Source organism: Asterias rubens, chromosome 11 (assembly GCF_902459465.1).
Source record: "Asterias rubens chromosome 11, eAstRub1.3, whole genome shotgun sequence".
NCBI classification, from domain to species: domain Eukaryota; kingdom Metazoa; phylum Echinodermata; class Asteroidea; order Forcipulatida; family Asteriidae; genus Asterias; species Asterias rubens.
Genome location: NC_047072.1, coordinates 7,901,809 through 7,923,398, shown reverse-complemented (window position 1 = coordinate 7,923,398; position 21,590 = coordinate 7,901,809). Strand labels below are relative to the sequence as shown.

Below are 21,590 nucleotides of genomic sequence, written 5' to 3'. Positions count from 1 at the left end.
GAAGGCCCAGACAACCACTTCAATGTGAGACCTACACTTGATGGATTTTGGCTACTGACCCAAATCAAATGCCAGCATGTTGCTACCTGCTCCTGGGGCGGAAACAGGGTTATCCTAGTCACAGTCCAGAATTATGTAGGCATGGATATTATCAACTAGGGTGGTGGTTGGTAGAGCAGAATGCACTACCTTCCCAATTTGTTTATGAAGCAATTATGCTAGTTTTTTTTTTTTTTTCCCCTGGGGGGGGGGGGGGGGGAATTTATTCAAGTTTCTTCAATGTACAAAGCTACACAAACTACTGGTAAAACCAACTACTTATAGAACGATACTAAGAGAGAAATGGCAAATTGAAAAAACAGGAAGTTTGATGATTATACAAGGCATTTAGTTGGTACATAGCAATACAAAAGACTCCCATTTGGTATTGAACTTATCCAAGTTGTTATTCTTAACAAAGATTATTTTTTCCATTACAAAATAATGATTTATTTCCTTTTTGATAAGAACAAATGAGGGCTTTCTGTCGTTCATCTTCATCCGATAAATATGTAAACGGCAAAGAATGAGAATTAAATTGAGAGCAGACCATTTTCTATTAAGGACACCAAACAGCTTGGTCGTGTTGTCAAAATTAATATCAATGTTCAGTGTATTAGTCAACCAGTGTTTTATCTGACGCCAAAAGTACAGAGACACCTTGCAATTACAAAACAAGTGGACTAGTGTCTCTTCTTCCATTTTACAAAAAGTACACAGATTAGAATTCTTTCGACCAATTTTAGAAAGAAAGGAATTTACACCCAGAATTCTATGCACCAATCTAAACTGGAACCAACGTAACTTGGTGTCACATGTACAGTTGAAGGGTAAACCACAGAAAATGTGCCATTGAGGAATCGGAAAAATCACGCCAATTTTGTCTTCCCATTTAACAATAAACTTGTGCACAACTTTTTTGCTGGAGGTGAAAACACTGTACAGACGGGTGGAGCCCTTTATATCCATCAACAAAGTCTCAAAATTAAATGGTAAAAAAGGGCGAGCAATTTCTGAGGTTTCTCCATTCAGTACATTACGGAAGGAATGTTTGATTGCATTGACCACACCCCCGTACTCTAAAAAATTTGTTCTGACCCTGAATTTCCTTTGAAATGCCACAAGAGAAAGAGCCACACCTTGCGAGTCAAAAATGTCACACACGAAGTTCACACCCTTTTTGGCCCAGTGTTTATAGTTAATGTGTTTGTTACCGACCATAATATTCTGATTATGCCACAACACATTTTTCAAAGCGTCAATTTGACTGGCAGGTACATGACACTTAACAAAGCTGCACCAAGCATTAAGAACATCAATCCAAAAATGGTTTTGATTTGCGGCCCCTTTTAAATAGATCAGCAATGCCTGGTGGCCTCCCTCGAGTGCTAGAGGATCATAAATGTTCGAAATCTTCAAAAAAAGAGTGACCCAACCCAAGTTATTTGAATTTAGAAATCTGCGGATCCAGGTGACCTTAAGGGCTTTTATATACGAATGCATGTCAATCATTTTAACTCCTCCATGACAATAGCCTTGAATCATCTGGTTCCTGGACACACGGTCATTCCCTTTCCATATAAAGTTAAAGAACATACAGTCTAATTCTTTGATAACATTGCTAGGCGGGTTGGGGAGAGTTAAAATAAGAAAAGTAAGCTTAGATAAAAGGAGCGATTATGCTAGTTTTATCTCTTCCAAGAGAGTTTGATTTTGACCAATTGTCTTTCATTCGGTGACCCACCCACAGGCTGAGCTACGGTTCCTGCACTCCAAACCGACCTGCTTCATCGTGCTTGGAAAACCAGGCTCGGGCAAGACGACCCTCGCCAAGCGTCTGGCGCTGACGTGGCGCTGCGAGCTGGTCCACGCCACCGATCTCATCCTGCAGCACATTGACCTCCAGACAGAGACGGGCAAACGTCTTCAGGACATCCTGCTGCGCGGGGGCGCTATTCCCGAGGAGATGACAGCGAGACTGATCGAAGAGAAGATCAATTCTCCAGAGGTGACCCATCATGGTGAGTAAACTCTTAGGTTAGGCCTGACAAAACAAATGGTTTTGTTTCCTGTAATGTACTGCGAGAAAGGAGGGTTGGTAGGTAGAAACAATTTTATTTCAGGAAATACTTCAACATGATTTGACATTCAGGGGGAAATAAAAAAAAATAAAAAAAATATTTGAAGGACAAGTTGACAATTGGTACAGATTGTTTGTTGAATGTTATCAATCAAAAGGAGTAGGCCTCTTGAATGAAGATAGGATAGTGCACTAGGGGTTGAACAAAGAAAAATTGCCAAGAGAAGGATTTGAACCAACAACCTCCAGATTTTCTGCCTACGACGCTCTACCAACTGAGCTATCCAGCCCTGTCAGCAATCTCCCTAATATGTCAATATCTTTGTCAACATACTTAAAAATTACCCAGTCAGTTTTCCTTGTGGTTGATTATATGAAATACTTTTACAAGTACACATCTACATGTAGCACACAAGGTAATCCCTCTCTTGCCGCTTCCCAGGTTGTGTTATTAACTTGGATGTGATCCCTGGCTGCAGGGCATTCGCAGGTTTGAATAGCTTCTGACTGGCACCCCTGAACAAAAATATTTGAGAAATAGTGACACCACCAATACTATGGCTAGATAGCTCAGTTTGTAGAGGGCTGGCACATTAATCTTGGGTTACAGGTTCAATTAATGATCTTGTCAACTTTTCACGCATCGGTGTAACGGAAAGACCTGCCAAAATATCATTCTTTATCCTGAATCAATTATTAGATCTATTAAATGTGTGAGGATTTTTGTTCCTTCTTCTCTGCAATTATTACATGCTTTTTATTTGATGTTTAGGTTATGTACTAGATGGCTTTCCCTCCTTGAGCGAAGACTACATGAAGGTCACGGATCAGCTCGAGCTCGTTCAAAACTGGACACTGAAACCAGATTTCATCATCAACCTCAGGGTAAGACAGGTGTTGGCTTTATATGTTATGTTTGTCTAATTTAACTGCCAATCTTCAGTGAAGTGATGCGAGGTCAAAGGTGATTATGTACCTGGGCTCAACAGTAGATCTCCGGCATAAATAACAAGCCACAAAGTGTGACATCAGGGGTGCGTTCCACTCGCGCAAACGTTGCCAACAGTTGCGCATGTCCGCCAACAATTTCAAGTGGAACGAGTTGTGTGCCGCCACCATTGGCGAACAGTGGCAACTTTACGCGAACATACTTCTGAGGTGTTGGCGAGTGGTTTTTTAAAATGGCGGACAAGCATACGGTATTATTTCTTTGTCACAAACATAATTACATTGTATTTTTCGGTGGATGATAATGCAGATTTGAAATATCAAAGTTAATTAGTTGATGTAATGATGTCAAAAAGAGGACTACTACAGCAAAAACAAAGTAAAAAAAAACTATGTATGGTGCGCGCCATCTTCGTTTCCGGGCGCCGCCATATTGACATCGCGTAATGCGCACCAATAGTTCCAAAGACAAACAAGGTTTGCAAGAACAGTTGTGATTCGTTTGCGCGAGTGGAACGCACCCCTGATGTTCAGGCTACTCAAATAGTAGCCAAGCACAAGTTATGCTCACCATAATATGGTTACCAGCCAAACTGCCATTTCTCATGTACCATCTGTGATTTTGTTTGCTTGGCAACAAAGTCTTAAGTTGTATATTCTTCTTGAGCAGCTCTGTGAATTTGCGCCTGCGCATTATTATCCAAAGGTCTCATTTTCCAATCCTGCGCAAGTAAGTATATCTTTCTTCACCCCACAAATGATTTTAAGCTCACAAAGGTTGTGGTTTATTACTTGAACTATAAAATACCTACCTACTAAATACCTAGCTTCAGCTTATCAAAAATGTTTCTCCACCTTACTTTTGAGTTTGTCAATGATAGGCTAAAGATTAATTCCAAACAGGAAAAGTTGTGAGAAGTTTTAAGGCACTTTTAATGATAACTTTGTTATTGTTGTTCTTACCAGATGCCAGACAGAGATCTTGAGGATCGGCGTGTCGGTCAGAGGGTTGACCCCGCCACCAACATACTGTACACAATGGACGTATGGAATCCGGATAGACCAGAGGCCAAGCCCAACCAGGACGGCGAGGGGGAGGAGGAAGAAGAAGAAGAAGAGGAGGAGGAGGCGGAGGAAGGCTTGGGAGAGGAGGAGGTGAATAAGAGAAGGATGAGGAGGGATGGAATGGGAAGAAGGGGAGGGAGAAAGGGAAAAAAGGGATTGAAGGATAGTGTAGGGGAGGAGGAGGTGAGCAGGGAGCTACTTAACACCCCTCTCGGAGAACCCTTGGGCCCCCTTTTTTCCCAACAAATAATTAGACCCATAAAATGAATGGTTTGATACAACAAATAGCTCCTCCCCCCTCAACAAAGAAACCTCCCCCCCCCCTTTAAAAAAAAAACTTGTTATCTGACACCTGATGACGTTTTGACATCATGAAAACTGTTCTGTCCTTTCATTAAGGTTCATTTGTCTGTTGAGTGTAAAGGTTACATTCGTTTTACAATCTTGAGTTAAGTGATGGAGAAGCGGAAGGGAAAACAACAAAAGCAATAAGAAATAATTTAATAATAACAATTTATTTTTTATATAGGGTCTTACATAAAAAAATCTCAAAACGCTGTACAGTATTTTTAACATATTATAAACATTTAGCTATTAAAAAGAGTAAGCAAAATACAGCAAAATTACATTGGTTTGAGGGGTTCGTGCTCAAATTGCAGGGACACCTTAAAGTTATGTCTCTGAACCCCCCTACATGCCTCCTGTTATGCAACTGCTTCTTAAGTAGGGGACTATAGGCAGACGGCAGGGCCCGGTAACATGGCTCTGCTCACCGTAAGCAAAGAATCTGCGTTCACGAAAGCGTGGAGTTTATGTCAAAACATTTACGTCAAACTTATTTCAAAACTGAGTTTTAAAAACAAAAGTGTTTACAGAATTTCTCACAGTTATTGTATTTTTGGATTGTTTTGTTTTTGTCAGGAGGAAGAGCCAAGAGAAGAATTAAGTTTTGAGATCACAGAACGGCTTGTACGGAGACCAGAGGATATGCTACAACATGCACAAGACAACATCGTGGCTTATAAAGACAAAATGCTGCGTATGTTTGAGGTAGGCCTGCTTTCTTTTTTTTCTTTTCTTTTTAACTATGCCTTCTTCAAGTTTTTGTTATGTAAATGTTTCAGGTTTTACCACTTCAAGTGGTGTTATGTGTATGTCCGCCAAATTTGTCTAAAACTTGTTTACAGTAAACAGTTTTGGTTGCCCAGAACAACTTTTATGCCACCCCTTTTTTAGGGCGACAGACATTTCATTGTGTATTGTGTATGCACCTATAGTGCTATGTCTTCAAAGAGGGACAGATGGTTTGTCATCTATAATCTAGTCCAGTGCTTGGACTATAATCAAGTTCATCTATTAAATCGTTGCGGTACCGCTGCTAAAATATAGGATTCAAACTGCCTCTAGCTACCGGAATCTTGGTGGTCTAGTTGGTAAGACACTGCTCGAGAGAATCCCACCCGAGTAATATGCCTGTGATTTTTTTACACAGAGCTTGGGAAAGTACTGAGTATACAGTGCTAACACACTTCTTTATCACAATTCTTTATCCCCCGATGCAAAAGTCCATCTGTTATGTCCAGTGCTGTTAGAATGTTGAGTTTTTAACCTCTCTGTTCGTGGTTCTTCATGCAGGACTACATAGCAGACCACGACCAGCAATACCTGATCGAGATGGACGCCAACAAGCTCTCCACAAACCTCTTCAAGGAGCTGATGATGAAGCTCAACACGTACGTCCTACGCCGCGCCGCGGTCCCCATTCGCCTTCAGAACCAAGACGAGGAGGACATACCTGAAGACATTGAGACCGAAGAGCTGATGCGCACCCTCGGGGGTACCAACGTGGTGGCGCCTAGGTACCGGTGGAGGCGGAGCCGTTGGGCTAGGATGTGCCCCGTGGAGCTACAGAGAGGCAACGTGGTGCCGGGCAAACCGGAGTTTGCTGTGGGGTAAGTCAGTTGCTGTCAGATAGTAGAGAATTATGTCGTTACCCAGCCACTGGTTTGACTACTGTGTTTAATTTTTAATGCGCTTTATATGTGTTGCCAGTCCGTTGTTTTAAACTATGTGTCCGTTTTAATTAGTAATTGTTTTGTATAACCCAGCGAAACTTTTTAAGAGGGACTCAAAGGTCAAGTTCAGTTTTGTGATGCACTCATTTTCAAATAGGAAGGGGGGCTGAAAAATTCCAACATCACCTGAAAGTTGTAAAATGTCTATGTCTGTTATACCTTTCAAGTGCAATTTTTTTTTAAAAATACAAAACTGTTTGATGTTGTCACATTTTAAATTAAAAGTTAGATTTTCAGTTCATTCCTAAATGTTGATGATAGTCGATCACAATCGCATTACATTTGTGGCACAGTACAGTGATACATAATTTGTGATGCTTTTGTTTGTTTTCAGGTTCCTTGACAAAATCTACGTCATGTCTGGCCCGGAAGCGATGGAGAAATTCTTGAAGAATCCCAGACCCTACTTGGTCAGCCCCCAACCCCGGCCTCCGTGTAAGCTCTGCGTGGTGGGTCCACCGCTCTCAGGAAAGACCACCATGTGTCATCTACTGGCTTCCAAGTTTAACTCCAAGGTAAGTTACTTGGATATTTTGTAAGAAGTGTTTTGTTATTTTCTTGGATCGTTTTTTTCTAACTTGTTGGTATATTTGGAAAGCGCCATGACTACAGGAGATTTCCTCTATAGAAACAAAGATTATTGTTATTATTTTATTTTATCTTATTTATTTATTTTATTTATTTATTTATTTACAGGCAAACAGTACATACAAAGAATATGCAATAAAAATAAGACTGAACAGAGAACAAGCCTGCGGATAACGAAAAAGCGAAAATAATCGCTATCTAAAGGCGATCCAGACAATAACAAAAACAAAGCCACAAAAGGGTACAAAGACAAAAACGTACTAAAAATTTGGAAAATAGCACATCAAATACCATATCAAATATATCTTAGAATGCTAAAGAATATCTTAGCATGCTAAAGAAAGACAACATCTTCCTTTGTGCCGGCAACTCCTTAAGTCAGGCTATGCCCTGTAGCCTAAGATCTCAAATGCCTTTTCCAGGATCTTTGCTGTTCCTAAAAGCGTGCCTTCTGTCCCTATTTCATTTAGATGTTTTGGAATGGTGCAAAGAGCTCCTACCACCACGGGTACTGCTTTCACATGTACATGCCAAATCTTACAAAGTTCCCTGGCCAGGTCTTGGTTCTTTTGGATGACACATTTTCTTTGTCTTATTTAAGACTACAACATCCGAACGCCTATGTTCTATAACATGATCAGTCTGAATGTTTAAGTCCAAGAGGATCTTGACCTGGTCGGTCTCTGCAACTTTCTTCGGAACAGGGTCGTACCATTTTGCAGCCACTTGGACACCAAGTTTCTTACACAGATCCCAGTGTTATTATAACTATTATTTATTGCCTGTAGGTATTGGATCTTGACGAACTGATCAAGACCCGGATGGCAATCCACAAAGCCAAGCAGGTGGAGCTGACTCGACTGGAAGCTCTTGAGTCTGCTATCGCCACGGTCAAGGCTAAACTACGAGAGAAGGAAGAAAGTAAGTCGTGAAACGGCCTCTGTTTTAAACTGGCCTGTTTATTTCTTTGGTCATCTCTTTGGCAAAATTATTTATGCATCTGGGATCAATTCAGTGGGAGCTGTCAACAAAGTCTTGCTTGCTTGACCTGCTTGCTTTTTTTTTTCACTATACTGTCACCAGGGGCCTGTTGCCACTTACTTCTGGGGTTAAAACAGGGGCAACCTCTTTCACAGTCCATAACGAATGTAGACATGGGTATCATTCATTCGGAGCCTGGATGGTAGAGCAGAATGCACTACCTTCTTAAATTTCTATGAAGCAATTATGAACGAGTGCCTCGCTCAAGAGCACAAGTGTCATGACAGGGATTCAAACCCATACTCTGCTGCTGACAAGACCAGGGCCCAGTTTCATAGCGCTGCTTAACGGTAAGCTAATTTGCGTGCTTACTGTAGCATACAAATTCACAGGTTAGCAGAAAAATTGGGCGGCCATATTGCGTGTTTACTGTGGATTTGCATTGTGACGTTATTTATCTTTGTGCGGTAAGCACCGGAAGGTTAGCATGCCTTTTCGTGTGCTTACGGTTAGCAGCGCTATGAAACAGAAATTGCACGGTAAGCACAAAATCGGCTGCTAAGCAGCGCTATGAAATTGGTCCCTGAGCTTGAGTCCGGTGAAGTAGACATTGCCACATTCTCATGGGGGCTGGAATAGGGTTACCCCCTTCACAGTCCGTAAAAATGAAGGCATGGGTATCATCTAGTAGGAGCCTGGCTGGAAGAGCAAAATGCCTTCCCAGCTTTTTATGAAGCAATTACTTTCAAGTGACTTTTGCTCAAGGGCACGAGTGTTACGAGTGGGATTTGAATCAAGACTCTGACCACATAAGAGCTTGGGTCCACTGAACTAGCCCATTAATTTTACTCCATTTCAACTCATTCTAACCAAGCTGAAGCTGGATGAAATAATAGTCTGGTGCCATGCGCAATGAATGTTAGCATTCATTACTGTTATTGGAAACGGGGAACATGACCAAGATGGTGACAGCGTGATAACGGTTGCTTGGCCATCTCAGCCACTCCTTATACATGCAAGATATGATGCTGATGAGCACAATTATAAAATGCTGCTATCTGTCGAAGATGAACCTTCTATGGTGCTGATATTTGCTCAAGTTATTTTTGCAAAGTTCAAGTTGCTATGCCCTCTCAAATATGTAACCCCAAGTCTGCATTATATAAGACTGGCTAGAGTTAACAGCAAGAAAGTCTCTTTATTTCTGTCATTTATCTCAGTGTTTGTACCTACAGTTAAAACAAAATGCAAGACTTTGTGAGACTTGGTGTATTGCTTATTGTGATTAGTCTTTGGTTCTAACTTGAAACCATACTTTTCTGCTTCACTGTTTCAAAGTTTAGCCTATAGTCTCTGCCAGGAGATTAAACTGTGCCTTGTTTACTTGTTTATTAAATACTGTATTGCTTTTTCTGTAAACAAACGCAAACAGCCGCTTCAGAAGGTGATGGAGATGACTTAGACGAACAAGGTACAAGGGTCATGTGACCTACCCACTCCCCCTATCACCGCACTCACCAGCCCCACCCCCCCCCCTTCCACCAAAACCCCAAGGCGTGTGACAGTAAACTAACATTATTAACTCAACGCTTTTCCACACATCACACAAATTCACTGCTGTATTTAGGCCAAAGTCAGAAGTCTAACATTCTTGTACTGTTTCTGTCGGTGCACAATTTGCATACATTATAAACTCGTGCGAGTTTGCAATATTTATTTGTAAATCACTTCTCGCATAATAGACCGATCTATTAAGCTCCGCCCGATTGCGTTTTGACCAATCACAACACTGTATGCGCAACCAAAAGTCCGACATGCGTGCGCGTATGCTTGGTGTGCGCGGCAGAGTTGTGCGGAATGGCATTGGAGAGGCTCACATATTCTTGCTCAAATGTGCGTCTTGGGAGGAGCCTAATGGATCGGTCTATTGTACATAATTAAGTGAGTCTAATCATAGTTTCAATGTTTACTCATATCAAGAAAGAACAAAATCATAATATCTTCAAGCTGTAACCTTAATAATCCATGCAATACAATCATTTTGGGCCCGTGTTATTAAACCAATTTAACATTTATAGGCATGATGATGGAGCGACATGCTTTACGTCTGCAATCTGAAAGCCGATCTTTCTACCCACATAAAGAGCAAACAAACAAACAAACAAATCATCCTGCGTTACATATATCTGCAAGCACCCTCAATAATCCATGCAGATCAATCATTTTGGGCCCGTGTTTTTTAACCAATTTTACATTTATAGGCAAGATGATGGAGCAACATGCTTCACGTCTGCAATCTGAAAGCCAATCTTTCTACCCACAGATTTTGTTCCAGGCTGTCTTCAAGCTGATGCATTAACAATTCTGTAATAAATTTGCCTTCCTCCTAGAATGCACTGTTCTTTGCTAACTACCTTTTGTGTTTTGATGTGATGAAGTGCGGTATACAAAATTGTGAATTTGTTTTTATTATTATTTATCCCCCAAAAAGATTATATGATTGGCAGCTATGGGGGACTTTGAACACTAGGTGGCAGCAGACTTATCAGGTAAATTTCCATTGTTTACGTAGTTCTGAGCATGTGCACATTACCGAGAACAATGGATTTTACCTATAAGTCTGCTGCCACCAAGTGTCCCAAAAGTCTCCCATTGACTCATGGCTGCATGCCTTTACAGTTATTGCAAGCTGATGGGGTCCTTGGTGTTTTGTACACCTGAGGGGTCATATGGAATTGGTGTACAATAGACCTTTATGCATTGACGTCATCCAGCCGCCATCTTAGAGGAAAAACGGTGACGAAACAATCGAGACGCACAGATTTGTACGCGCGGCGCACAGTATTGGCCAATGAACAACCTCCTTTTGACCTCTAGGTGAGGGCGCCCTACTGAAATGACATCATGTGCATAAGGTCTATACCCATGGACCCCCACCACAAAACCTGCAACTTACAAAGCAGACAAACAGTGGCAAACGAATTGTAAACAACAATGGCATTTGTTAACAGAAGTATTGATTCAATGTTCCCTAAGTGGCCCTTCAATGGCCAAACAGTCTGATATGAAAAATGACATTTTGAAGCAAGCAAGAACAGAGGTTTTGCCATAAAAATGAGATGAAAGTGTTAACAGAGGCTGAGCTAAGATACGTAATATTCAAAAACAATATAAAGCGTGCCTTTGATATTATGAAATGGAAAAAAGTGCCATAAAGTGTTCCCAGAAAGGATCTTATATAAAAAACTAAATTTTTGGTAGGGCTGTTTTGGCAAGGAAGGGCCAGTCGGCACCCCCTTCACAGTCTGTGAGGATGTAGGCGTGGGTATCATACACTAGGAGCCTGGCTGGCAGAGCAGAATGCACTACCTTCCCAGCCACCTACTCCTAGGGCTGATACAGGGTTACCCCCTTCACAGTCCAGAAGGATGTAGGCGTGGGTATCATACACTAGGAGCCTGGCTGGCAGAGCAGAATACACTACCTTCCCAGCCACCTACTCCTGGGGCTGATACAGGGTTACCCCCTTCACAGTCCAGAAGGATGTAGGCGTGGGTATCATACACTAGGAGCCTGGCTGGCAGAGTAGAATGCACTACCTTCCCAGCCACCTACTCCTAGGGCTGATACAGGGTTACCCCCTTCACAGTCCCTAAGGATGTATGCATGGGTATCATCCACTAGGAGCCTGGCTGGCAGAGCAGAATACACTACCTTCCCAGCCAGCTACTCCTAGGGCTGATACAGGGTTACCCCCTTCACAGTCCAGAAGGATGTAGGCGTGGGTATCATCCACTAGAAGCCTGGCTGGTAGAGCAGAATGCACTACCTTCCCAGCCACCTTCTCCTGGGGCTGATACAGTTACCCCCTTCACAGTCCAGAAGGATGTGGGCGTGGGTATCATCCACTAGGAGCCTGGCTGGTAGAGCAGAATGCACTACCTTCCCAGCCACCTACCTGGGGCTGATACAGGGTTACCCCCTTCACAGTCCAGAAGGATGTAGGCGTGGGTATCATCCACTAGAAGCCTGGCTGGTAGAGCAGAATGCACTACCTTCCCAGCCACCTACCTGGGGCTGATACAGGGTTACCCCCTTCACAGTCCAGAAGGATGTAGGCGTGGGTTTCATCCACTAGAAGCCTGGCTGGTAGAGCAGAATGCACTACCTTCCCAGCCACCTTCTCCTGGGGCTGATACAGTTACCCCCTTCACAGTCCAGAAGGATATGGGCGTGGGTATCATCCACTAGGAGCCTGGCTGGTAGAGCAGAATGCACTACCTTCCCAGCCACCTACTCCTGGGGCTGATACAGGGTTACCCCCTTCACAGTCCAGAAGGATGTAGGCGTGGGTATCATCCACTAGGAGCCTGGCTGGCAGAGCAGAATGCACTACTTTCCCAGCCACCTACTCCTGGGGCTGATACAGGGTTACCCCCTTCACAGTCCAGAAGGATGTAGGCGTGGGTATCATCCACTAGGAGCCTGGCTGGTAGAGTAGAATGCACTACCTTCCCAGCCAGCTACTCCTAGGGCTGATACAGGGTTACCCCCTTCACAGTCCAGAAGGATGTAGGCGTGGGTATCATCCACTAGGAGCCTGGCTGGCAGAGTAGAATGCACTACCTTCCCAGCCAGCTACTCCTAGGGCTGATACAGGGTTACCCCCTTCACAGTCCAGAAGGATGTAGGCGTGGGTATCATCCACTAGGAGCCTGGCTGATGCAGCAAAGTGCACTACCTTCCCAACAATTTACAAAGTAATCATGGTTTTTCCTCGAGGGCACAAGTGTCATGATCGAGAGCTATGGTTTACTCGAAAAAAAAATTACTTTAATCCCAGCATGCAAAGCTGCATCAAACCCTGCAATGCAAATCATCCAAAATGCCATGTTTAATACTGAGTGATTTGAAACATACATGAAAGAATGGCTTTGAGATGCGATATCCATAAAACAGGGAGATAAAAGAGAACTAACATGAAAATACCTGCCGTCGATTTCACAAAACTCTTCCTCACTTAAGACTAATCTTAGGACTTAGGACGAGTCCCAACCCTGCACTGTAGCATGCAGACCTTAAGATTAATCCTAAGTTATAGGACGAGTTACTCGTCCTAACTCGAGATAAGACGAGTCCTAACTCTTTGTGGAACCAATTACTACATACCTTAAAGTCCTCTCCAACAGTTTTAGCTTTCAAACGCAGCCTCAAAACTTATTTATTCTAGTGTATTATATTTACTATTGTTTGTGTGTAAAGCGCATTGATAATTTTTTTGGGAAATGCGCTATGTAAGAGCTGGTTTTGTTATTTATTATTTGTGAAATCGACGACTGCACCTTTTGATAACAGCACAAACCTAACACTTAATGTAAGACAAAATGCACTACCAAGATTATGAGTTTGGTAAAATGTAAAAATTTAACTGTAACTATACCCCCCACCAGCATGTAAAGATTATCTGGGCCCAATTTCATGGCCCTGCTTACCACTGAACTCTGTGCTTATGATCACAATTCTACGCCGAATATCTGCACTAGCTGCGTAGGCATAGAATGCCTTGTAATGTGGAGTACGCACACGAGCTAAAATTCCCCGCTATAAAATAAGCATGATGTAAGCACATAAATCCCTGCTTCCGCAGTGCCGATTCTTTGCTTACGGTAAGCAAAGGTCTGATGTTCATTCTTCAAAGGGCAAGGGGCACCAAGGAATTTAGTCTTCTTTTCGAGGAACGATTCAAGGGGCACCAAGGCAAAGACCAGGGCCATGGAGTTGATTGCCTCCAATGCCTTCAAGAAGCATCAGGCCTGGATTATTTCACATACACTTTCTTTCCCGAAACTTAATCATTTCATCCCCCCCCCCCCTCCATGAAATATTAACCCTTACCCAGAGGAAAAAGAGAAGGCCGACACAGATACAGATGCTGGTAAAGATGACCAGGAATCGGGAAAAGCCATTCCCACAGAAGGGGAGAAAGATGAGGATGACACTGCGGAGGGATCGGCCACCGAGGCTGAAGGTACAGAGTGTGAAACCTCTGACTGATATTTCTTCCCTCCTGATTTTCTTGAATTTTTTTATTCCATTTCTGATTGCAGTGCTCTCTCTCTCTTGTGACGTGGAAATCTTTAAGTGTGATTTGTCATTTTTTTTATCAGAACCCTTGTTTCAGTGGCAACAATATTTTCAGAGGAAAAGTTCATGAAGCACCGCGATGAAATTGAGCCTGTGCCAAATATCATAAGAGCTACTTTAGCACAAACATAAAAGTAGCTAAGCACCAAAGAAGTTTGCTTACCAGAATAAGATGACCTTCCTAAATGTCATAACATCTACTGTCCAAGACTGGTTTCCTGCTTTACCCACTTTGAGTTGATATTCTAAAAAAAAAGCAAATTTGCATTTTCTCACAATTACTTGTATGTATTATCCAGCGAGATTTTATTTGTTTCTGTGGTTTTTGTTTTTGCATATTTGCCTTTTCCAGACCATGATGTTTCAAATTAAATCTGTGCATTTCTGTATAACTCAATAACACTCATACAAGAAACTAATTAAAAGGTAGATTTCATCATTTGCAGTCATGAAAACAAATTTCAGACATGAAAAAATGTACATTACTTTCAAGTTACTAGAAAATTATTCACTTGATTGAAAGTACATATCATTCCCAACTATCCTTTGAAATCGTTTCCCAAGAACTTTTCAATTTTAAAGCAAATGCGCTTTTGTATCATTTTGAAGCAATGGTCGGTCAATCATCTTTTGAATGTTTGAGTTCCGTCTGACAGCTTAAAATCGTCATCAAGTGCTTTGGATGTCTTTTGGATCTTGGTTTTTAATCTAATTAATCATATTAAATTCTACTAAAAAAAATCCACACAAAAATACAGCAATATAATATCTTAATAATCTCATTTCCAAATCTCTACTCTACACTAAAATGATTTATAATATTCAAAAATACTATTAATAGCGGCGTCTTTTGTATAAGCGCTCATATCTGTCACTCATTTCCGCAATATTTAGTATTTTCCTGCTGGGTATTGTGGAGCTACATGTTATGGTTTACGAGGTGCTGTGGGGCAATATGCATTCATAATTTAATGTACACATTCAGTGTTCCCTATTAAAGCCATTGGACACTTTTGGAACAGAAAAAAAAGTAAAAGTTCACAGATTTACAAATAACTTACAGGGTTTACAGAAGGTAATGGTGACAGACTTCTCTATAAATATTATTCCATGAAATGCTTTACTTTTTGTGAAAACATTAAAACAATATAAATTCTCGATATCGAAAATTACGGATTTATTTTAAACACATGTCATGACACGGCGAAGCATGCAGAAACAAGGGTGGGTTTTCCCGTTATTTTCTCCTGACTCCGATGACCAATAGAGCCTAAATTTTCACAGGTTTGTTATTTTATATATAAGTTGTGATACAGGAAGTGTGGGCCTTGGACAATACTGTTTACCGAAAGTGTCCAATGGCTTTAAGAATTAAGGTTAAGTTTTGACATTGTACATTGTATGCAATAGCCCTGTCCAACCTGGGCTATATTCGGCCCAATATGTACTAGCATTTATTTCACCATATTTTGCACACATTGTCATTTTTTATATCAGCTGCTTGCATTTAAAGGGGGACTTAAGCCATGATCACAGCAGACCTGTGGCTGTTCATGTAATTATGAACTCTCACCACATGGGCATCAGATCTATGGCTACAGCGCTTACAAGTGCATTTAGTAACTTGTTGAGAGTTCGTTTTTCCATTATAGCAACAGGCCTAGGCCCAAATTCATGGAGCTGCTTCAGCACCAAAAGTAGCTAAGCACAACAAAAATATGCTTACCAGCATAAGGTTACCAGCGGAAATACCATACATGCATATCTGGCTGGTGTCCCGCAAATTTTTGCTTAGCAGAAACTTTATAAGCAATAACTGACTGCTTAAAGCAGCTCAATGAAATTGGACCCTGCTATAATCATGCCGACAGCCACCCCTTAATGGGAGACTTTTTGGGCGCTAGGTGGCAGCAGACTTGCCAGGTAAATTCATTGTTCTTGGTTATATGCGCGTGCTCAGAACAACGCAAACAGGGAAGCTTACCTGGTATGTCTGCTGCCATCTAACGTTTCAAAGTCTCCTATTAGCACGCTCATTTCATTTTAATTCATTTCATATCATTCAGAACCAACACAGAGCGAGGGAGAAAAAGAGGACCCGGCTGGGGAGGATGGTAAGACTAAAAAAAAATATACACCTCATGCTTCACTGCACTTCGGCGCTTCAATGGACCCTTCCCATGAAATATGCTAATCACATTCACGCATGCGAACACACCCTGTTGGTTGGCAAACGCCATAGAGTTGTGCACTAAGCAGACGCGCAATCGCGTCTGCGTCACGCACCCATTAGTCGTGTACAAAACAGCGCGATGTTCCCTCGTATTGCCAACCAAAACGTTAGTGCGCACGCGATATGTGCAATTTACATATTTCATGGGAAGGGTCTATTCAACCACCCTACTTGGCATTTAGTCTTGTCAGTGTATCTCCTAAAATTACTTTTGTTATGCGCGAGTTTGAAATTGTAAAATTGTGTCCTGCTTCCTTCTCTACCGAACTCGCGCTACCCATCAAACCACAGAGTGTAATAATGTGAAAGCAACTAAACTTGTTGGGGCCAACAAAGTTTGTTTAAAGGGAAATAATGGATTACCTGGGGGAATCTTTTTAAATTTGCACTTCATTTGACAACTGGGGCTGATTTGAAACGCAGAATAAAGTTATCGGTGATCACATGATTAGTTTTCAAACTTTGATACAAACAAACGTTGCACTAAAGTGCAGGGTTTCTATTTAAGATAAAAGAAGAAAAAAAATGTACATCACGCATAACAATTCCAACCTTTTTTTGAACATCTTACATCAAAATGTACAAGCAAGTTTTCAATATTTTTGTTAGGAGGGGGACTGTTAGTTCTCAACCTTTGTAACATCTTTGGTGGACTGTTTTCAACATTTATGTTTTTTGTCAACAGGTGACACATCAACAGTGAAGGAGTCCACCATCACCTCTGAGGTGGCCGCTTCCCAGGCGCCCACCGATGCCACCACAGTCACGGCTCCAAAAGCCCAGGCCATCGAGATCGATGAGACCAACGAGGAAGTGAAGGTCATGGTGGACGCAGCAGTGAAGGACGCTGAGAAGCTGACGTACACGCTGGCCCCGGAGCAGTACGTAGACGCACTGGAGGAAGCTGTGACGGAGATACATAAAGAACTTCGCAGGAAGGATCCTAAGGGGCCAGTGTGAGTTCATTAAGAGTGTCGAAAAACTTCAGTGGTCCTCATGCAACTTCAGAAACATTATGGCATGTCGAGGTTGAGGGATCCAGTGCATTGGTCTCAAGATCTTGGTTCAGTTTCATAGAGCTAAGCAAAGCAGAATTACAGCCAGAATAAGGTTACCAGCCAAAATACCGTTCAACAATATATCAAATGTAACTGGTATCCATCACTGGTATCCATAATCCTGCTCATGTTTGCTTAGCAGAAAGTAGGTGGCAACGAGCCCCTGGTAAAAGTTGATTTGGGTCGATAGCCAAAATCAGTTAAACGTACATGAAGCCCTCACCATGAAGTGGCTGTCCTGCTTTGTGATGTACATGAAGGCAACCTCCCATAATAAAAAAAAAATGGAAAAGAAAAGGCGTTCCAGTTGAGCACAGACTAAGTGTAGCCCACGCCTCGAAGTGGCTATCCGGCCCTGAGCATAAGGCGATCTCTCAGGGAAAAAAATCTAATATTTTCATTTTCTGCATACCCCTTCACAGGGCTGGAGGTTGGATCCTAGACAACTTCCCCCAGACCAGAGAGCACTGGACGGCTCTGATCGATCGAGGCCTCGCCCCCGATGAGGTCATTTTCCTGAAAGACGGCAGCGAGAACGGCACGTACCTCCTGAAGAGGTGGTACAAGCTGAACAGGGAGGAGGTGGATGGCAAGATGCAGGAGAGGAAAGATGAGGAAGATCGAGAGAAGGCCAGAGTCTTGGAAGATGCCAGGTAAGGGCCAGGGTTTAGTTTCATGACTCTGCTTGCCATAAGCAAACTGAAAGAGTTTGCGCTCTACGGAAGCAGGGAATTCTGCACATAAATCAAGCGTATTTCACGCAAGCAAATATGGCCTGAGGTTTCGACCCTAGCAGAGTCTTTCTCATATTGCAAAATGACTCTGCAAGGGTCTGAACGTCGGGCCATTAACTATTGTTTTCATAGGTCCTTTTGGTTGGTTAGCAGTTTGCAACAGCTAATTTGTTTTTCAAATTTACCAAGCGTTGCTTGTGACTAAACAGACGCTCAATTCTAACTCGAAATGGCTTATTGTGTCGCAATCACTTGGCTTTCTCAATTCTTATTCAGTATCACCCAGCCTTAACGCCTTGTCCTCAGATGTAGTTGAACTCTACTGGTTGACTAATACAAAATATTTTTAAATTTGATCTTCTTGTCTAATAAATAACCACATTATTTCTTCATCATTTCATTCTGTTCTTCTTTATAATGTTCTATATACCCAACTGGACATCTTTCTATTTCCATGCTAACCAAAACCAGGAGTACAGATTCAGAAAGGTAGTAGAGTGTGCTGTGATCTCAACTAATGATTGAAATTGTGGAAGGATCAAATTAATCCTGTTCCGTGCTTTAGCCACGGTAGCATTGCCGGGCAGACCTGCCCAGAACTAACGCATTTTGCACTCTGAGCAAAATATAAATTTATCATGCTGCCTCCATCTTGGTCATGTTCCTCGTATCGAATAACAATAACGAATGCTAATAATCATTTTGAAAATAGGAACCAGACTATTTTGTTCTTCAAGCCTCGGTTTTGTAACGTTTATAACAATGGGAGAAATTCAAGATGGCTGCACCATGATAAAGGTCTTTACACTGTGCTGCCCAGCACAGATTTCCCCTAGACTGCACTTCAGTACTATGCACTATATAACAAAAATGTGTTTGATTATATTATTATGATTATTAAGAGTTATACAGTTCCATACAGTAACAGAGTTTGTGTCATGGATGGGTGTGTTACTCGAAACCACTGTAGTTAGGAGAGAGTTTAACAATCCTTGATTCTCTCTCTACCAGGATCCAGACGGAGCGAGAGCAGGATGAGAAGAAGAGAGAGGAGGAGGAAGAAAGAAAGAGAAATGCTCCGGAGACGGTGGAAGGAGAGGAGGAAGGTAATCATTCTCATCTTGAAGTTCATACAGACATCTAGGCTTGGGGTTCAATGGGAGACTTTCTGGGACGATAGAGGGCAGCAGACTTACCGGGTAAATCAATTGTTCTCAGAATTATGCGCATGTTCAGAACTACGTAAACAATGGAAATTTACCCGGTTGTCTGCTGCCACCTAGCGTTGGAAATTCTGTAGCACCTGTATCAACAAAAGTTCTTATGTCACTTGCTCCCAAAATAACAAATACTTTCCTTTGTGGACGTCCTCTCAGGGCAATGTTAAACAATGCAATTTACAGTCGACCAGTTCCAGGCAATTTCCAAGAAAAAAAGGGCGCTCACATTTGAATGTTCACATATTATTCTTGTGGATCGTAAAAATGAAAATGTTTTACAAAATTACTTGTGTGCTACAAAAGTGATCCTGTAGCATGCACTGCAGTTGGTTGCCTGTAAAAAGTTGCCTCGTGTGACAAGGCTATAATGTCTTAAAACCAAGAAAGGATAAAAAGAGGGTGCTGTATAAAAACAGCAGCAAGTTGAACAGAACAAGTTTTTCCTGGATGTTCGGTTCTTGATCCAACTTTATAGGCCGGCCTCGAAATAACCAGTGGTGCCCTGCGCTTTTTCCTTATAACAGTGCCCCTTACCAGAGAGAAATTGCTGTGCCACTTCAAGAAAGAAGTCTAAGGCCTGTAATGGTTATAGACAGTATTGGTACACAAGAATGAAAAGACTGGTGTTTTGTCTGATTGATATTGATGAGGGTTTAGGAAATTAACTAACTTGGCTGGAGTCCAGCATGTTGTTTCTGTGTGGTTCTTTGTTTGGCATGACACTGGCATGTATATATTGCTGTTGTGTTTTCAAATACAAAACTTCTATAGATGGGTCCAGATACCTGCCATCACTTTGAGCTGCGTCAAGCGCTCTAAATTTTCTATGCAGCAAAGTGGTTCACCCAATTGGTGCGCTCGATTATAGCTACCCTGGGTCGACCCCGGTCTGCCCCCGGTACTTTCGAATAGCTTTGACGTCATTCCAGGGGCTCACCCGGGTCAGCCCCAATTGCCCTGCTTGTGGAGTGGGTCACTTGGGGGCCGGCCCCAGGTGCATGACGTCACCACGAGAGGGTGAGTGATCGTTCGATTACCTCTTGTCAAGGGCTCACCTGAGTGAGCACGGTGGGGTAGACACAGGGAAGCTAATTGAACGCACCCAAATGAATCAAGCATGGAGTTTGATAAGACTCCTGCGTGCTGCATGCCATTAATACATTTGTGCGTTCCAAAAAAAACGATTTATCATTGTCGATAAAGATGGCCGACATCACACATTGTGACGTCAAGTTGGATTTATCTATTAGGTTTTTGAATTGTCAGCTTCTTCTCTGCACTACGAAAATATATTGAGCTTTTCTTTTGCAAAAAAAATCCCAGTACATGCTCCCGGAAGAAAAAGAAATACATAATTTTAATCAAATTTATTCCTTGATGATTCACAAAAAATTGTTAATTTGATTTAGGTTTAGGCACTTCACAAATCCTTACTATGACATCCAAAATTCTTAAAGAAAAAAGAAGCAATTTTTATGTGCAGTTAGTTGTTTCTCCGCTTCTCACCACAAGATATGTTAAGACACTCAGGTCTTAGTTTTAAACATTGATATTTTAAACCCTAAGGTTTTAAAAAAGTAATTTTAAATAACTATTTTGAGTAGTTTTAGACTCCCCTGACTATAAACTACATGTAGGTTCAGCATTATACCCAAATTCCGAACACCCCCTTCCCAACATGAACATCCCCCGTTACACACTTACAATCCCTACACACCTCATCCTAACCCATCACTGACCATCTCAGAAGGAGAGGCCAAACAGGAGGAAGAGCAGCAAGAAGAAGGAGGCGAAAAGGAAGAAGATGAGGCCGATAAGACAGAGCAGGCGGCCGAAGAGGCGGACCCAGAAGGAGCCGAGCCTACTGAAGATAGAGGTAGAACCACGATCCTCTATACTCCATCTGTGTGACTGTCAACGCACCGTTCATTGTATTAATATACTGTTATCTCCCCCATCCCAAGTGGTTTGATGGGCTGCACTATCCTCTCTAAGCAAATGCACTGTCTCCTTTGTTTGCACATGGAGCTCAACTACATGTACTTATTAAGCTGTAGTATGCTTGCACTCTATTTCTGAACTACATGTACTAGTAGTCTTGCACTCTTATTTTCTTTGCTCAATCATTTGCTTTGCACACCCAACATATTTTAAAGATAGACCATGCCAATATGGGGCAGAGGGTCGTTCCCCCCTCCCCAAGCCCCCAATGTTCCCACACTTTTGTTCCTCTTACGCAGAAGAACCCCCTCTAAAATCCTCTATAGAGTTCCTGAGATTCCAAGCACACATTGAAGACACAATAGAGGGGTGCACCACCATGCCCCATATCAAGTTCCAAATTGTCAAAAGTTTTGTGTTCCAGCAATTAGTGCCCTACTTTCTGACTGCATACATGTGCACTGTATTTCATCTTTTTGCTATT

At 42.0% G+C, this 21,590-nt stretch overlaps 1 protein-coding gene across 5 annotated transcripts in view; it reads left to right on the top strand.

The window, feature by feature from the left end:
* The window catches only part of LOC117296483 (adenylate kinase 9-like), a 45,644-nt gene that overhangs the window by 1,499 nt on the left and 22,555 nt on the right, over positions 1-21,590 (top strand). For 4 of the 5 annotated variants that reach the window (XM_033779440.1, XM_033779439.1, XM_033779437.1 and 1 more), the window contains exons 3-16: positions 1,790-2,060; positions 2,892-3,004; positions 4,034-4,222; positions 5,054-5,182; positions 5,768-6,084; positions 6,542-6,722; positions 7,584-7,716; positions 9,209-9,247; positions 13,676-13,804; positions 15,987-16,034; positions 16,839-17,109; positions 17,634-17,864; positions 18,957-19,051; positions 20,913-21,041. In XM_033779440.1, the coding sequence (XP_033635331.1) occupies positions 1,790-2,060; positions 2,892-3,004; positions 4,034-4,222; positions 5,054-5,182; positions 5,768-6,084; positions 6,542-6,722; positions 7,584-7,716; positions 9,209-9,247; positions 13,676-13,804; positions 15,987-16,034; positions 16,839-17,109; positions 17,634-17,864; positions 18,957-19,051; positions 20,913-21,041 (2,275 nt within the window). The remainder of the gene's footprint in view (positions 1-1,789; positions 2,061-2,891; positions 3,005-4,033; positions 4,223-5,053; positions 5,183-5,767; positions 6,085-6,541; positions 6,723-7,583; positions 7,717-9,208; positions 9,248-13,675; positions 13,805-15,986; positions 16,035-16,838; positions 17,110-17,633; positions 17,865-18,956; positions 19,052-20,912; positions 21,042-21,590) is intronic. The other variant, XM_033779438.1, reaches the window with a different exon arrangement.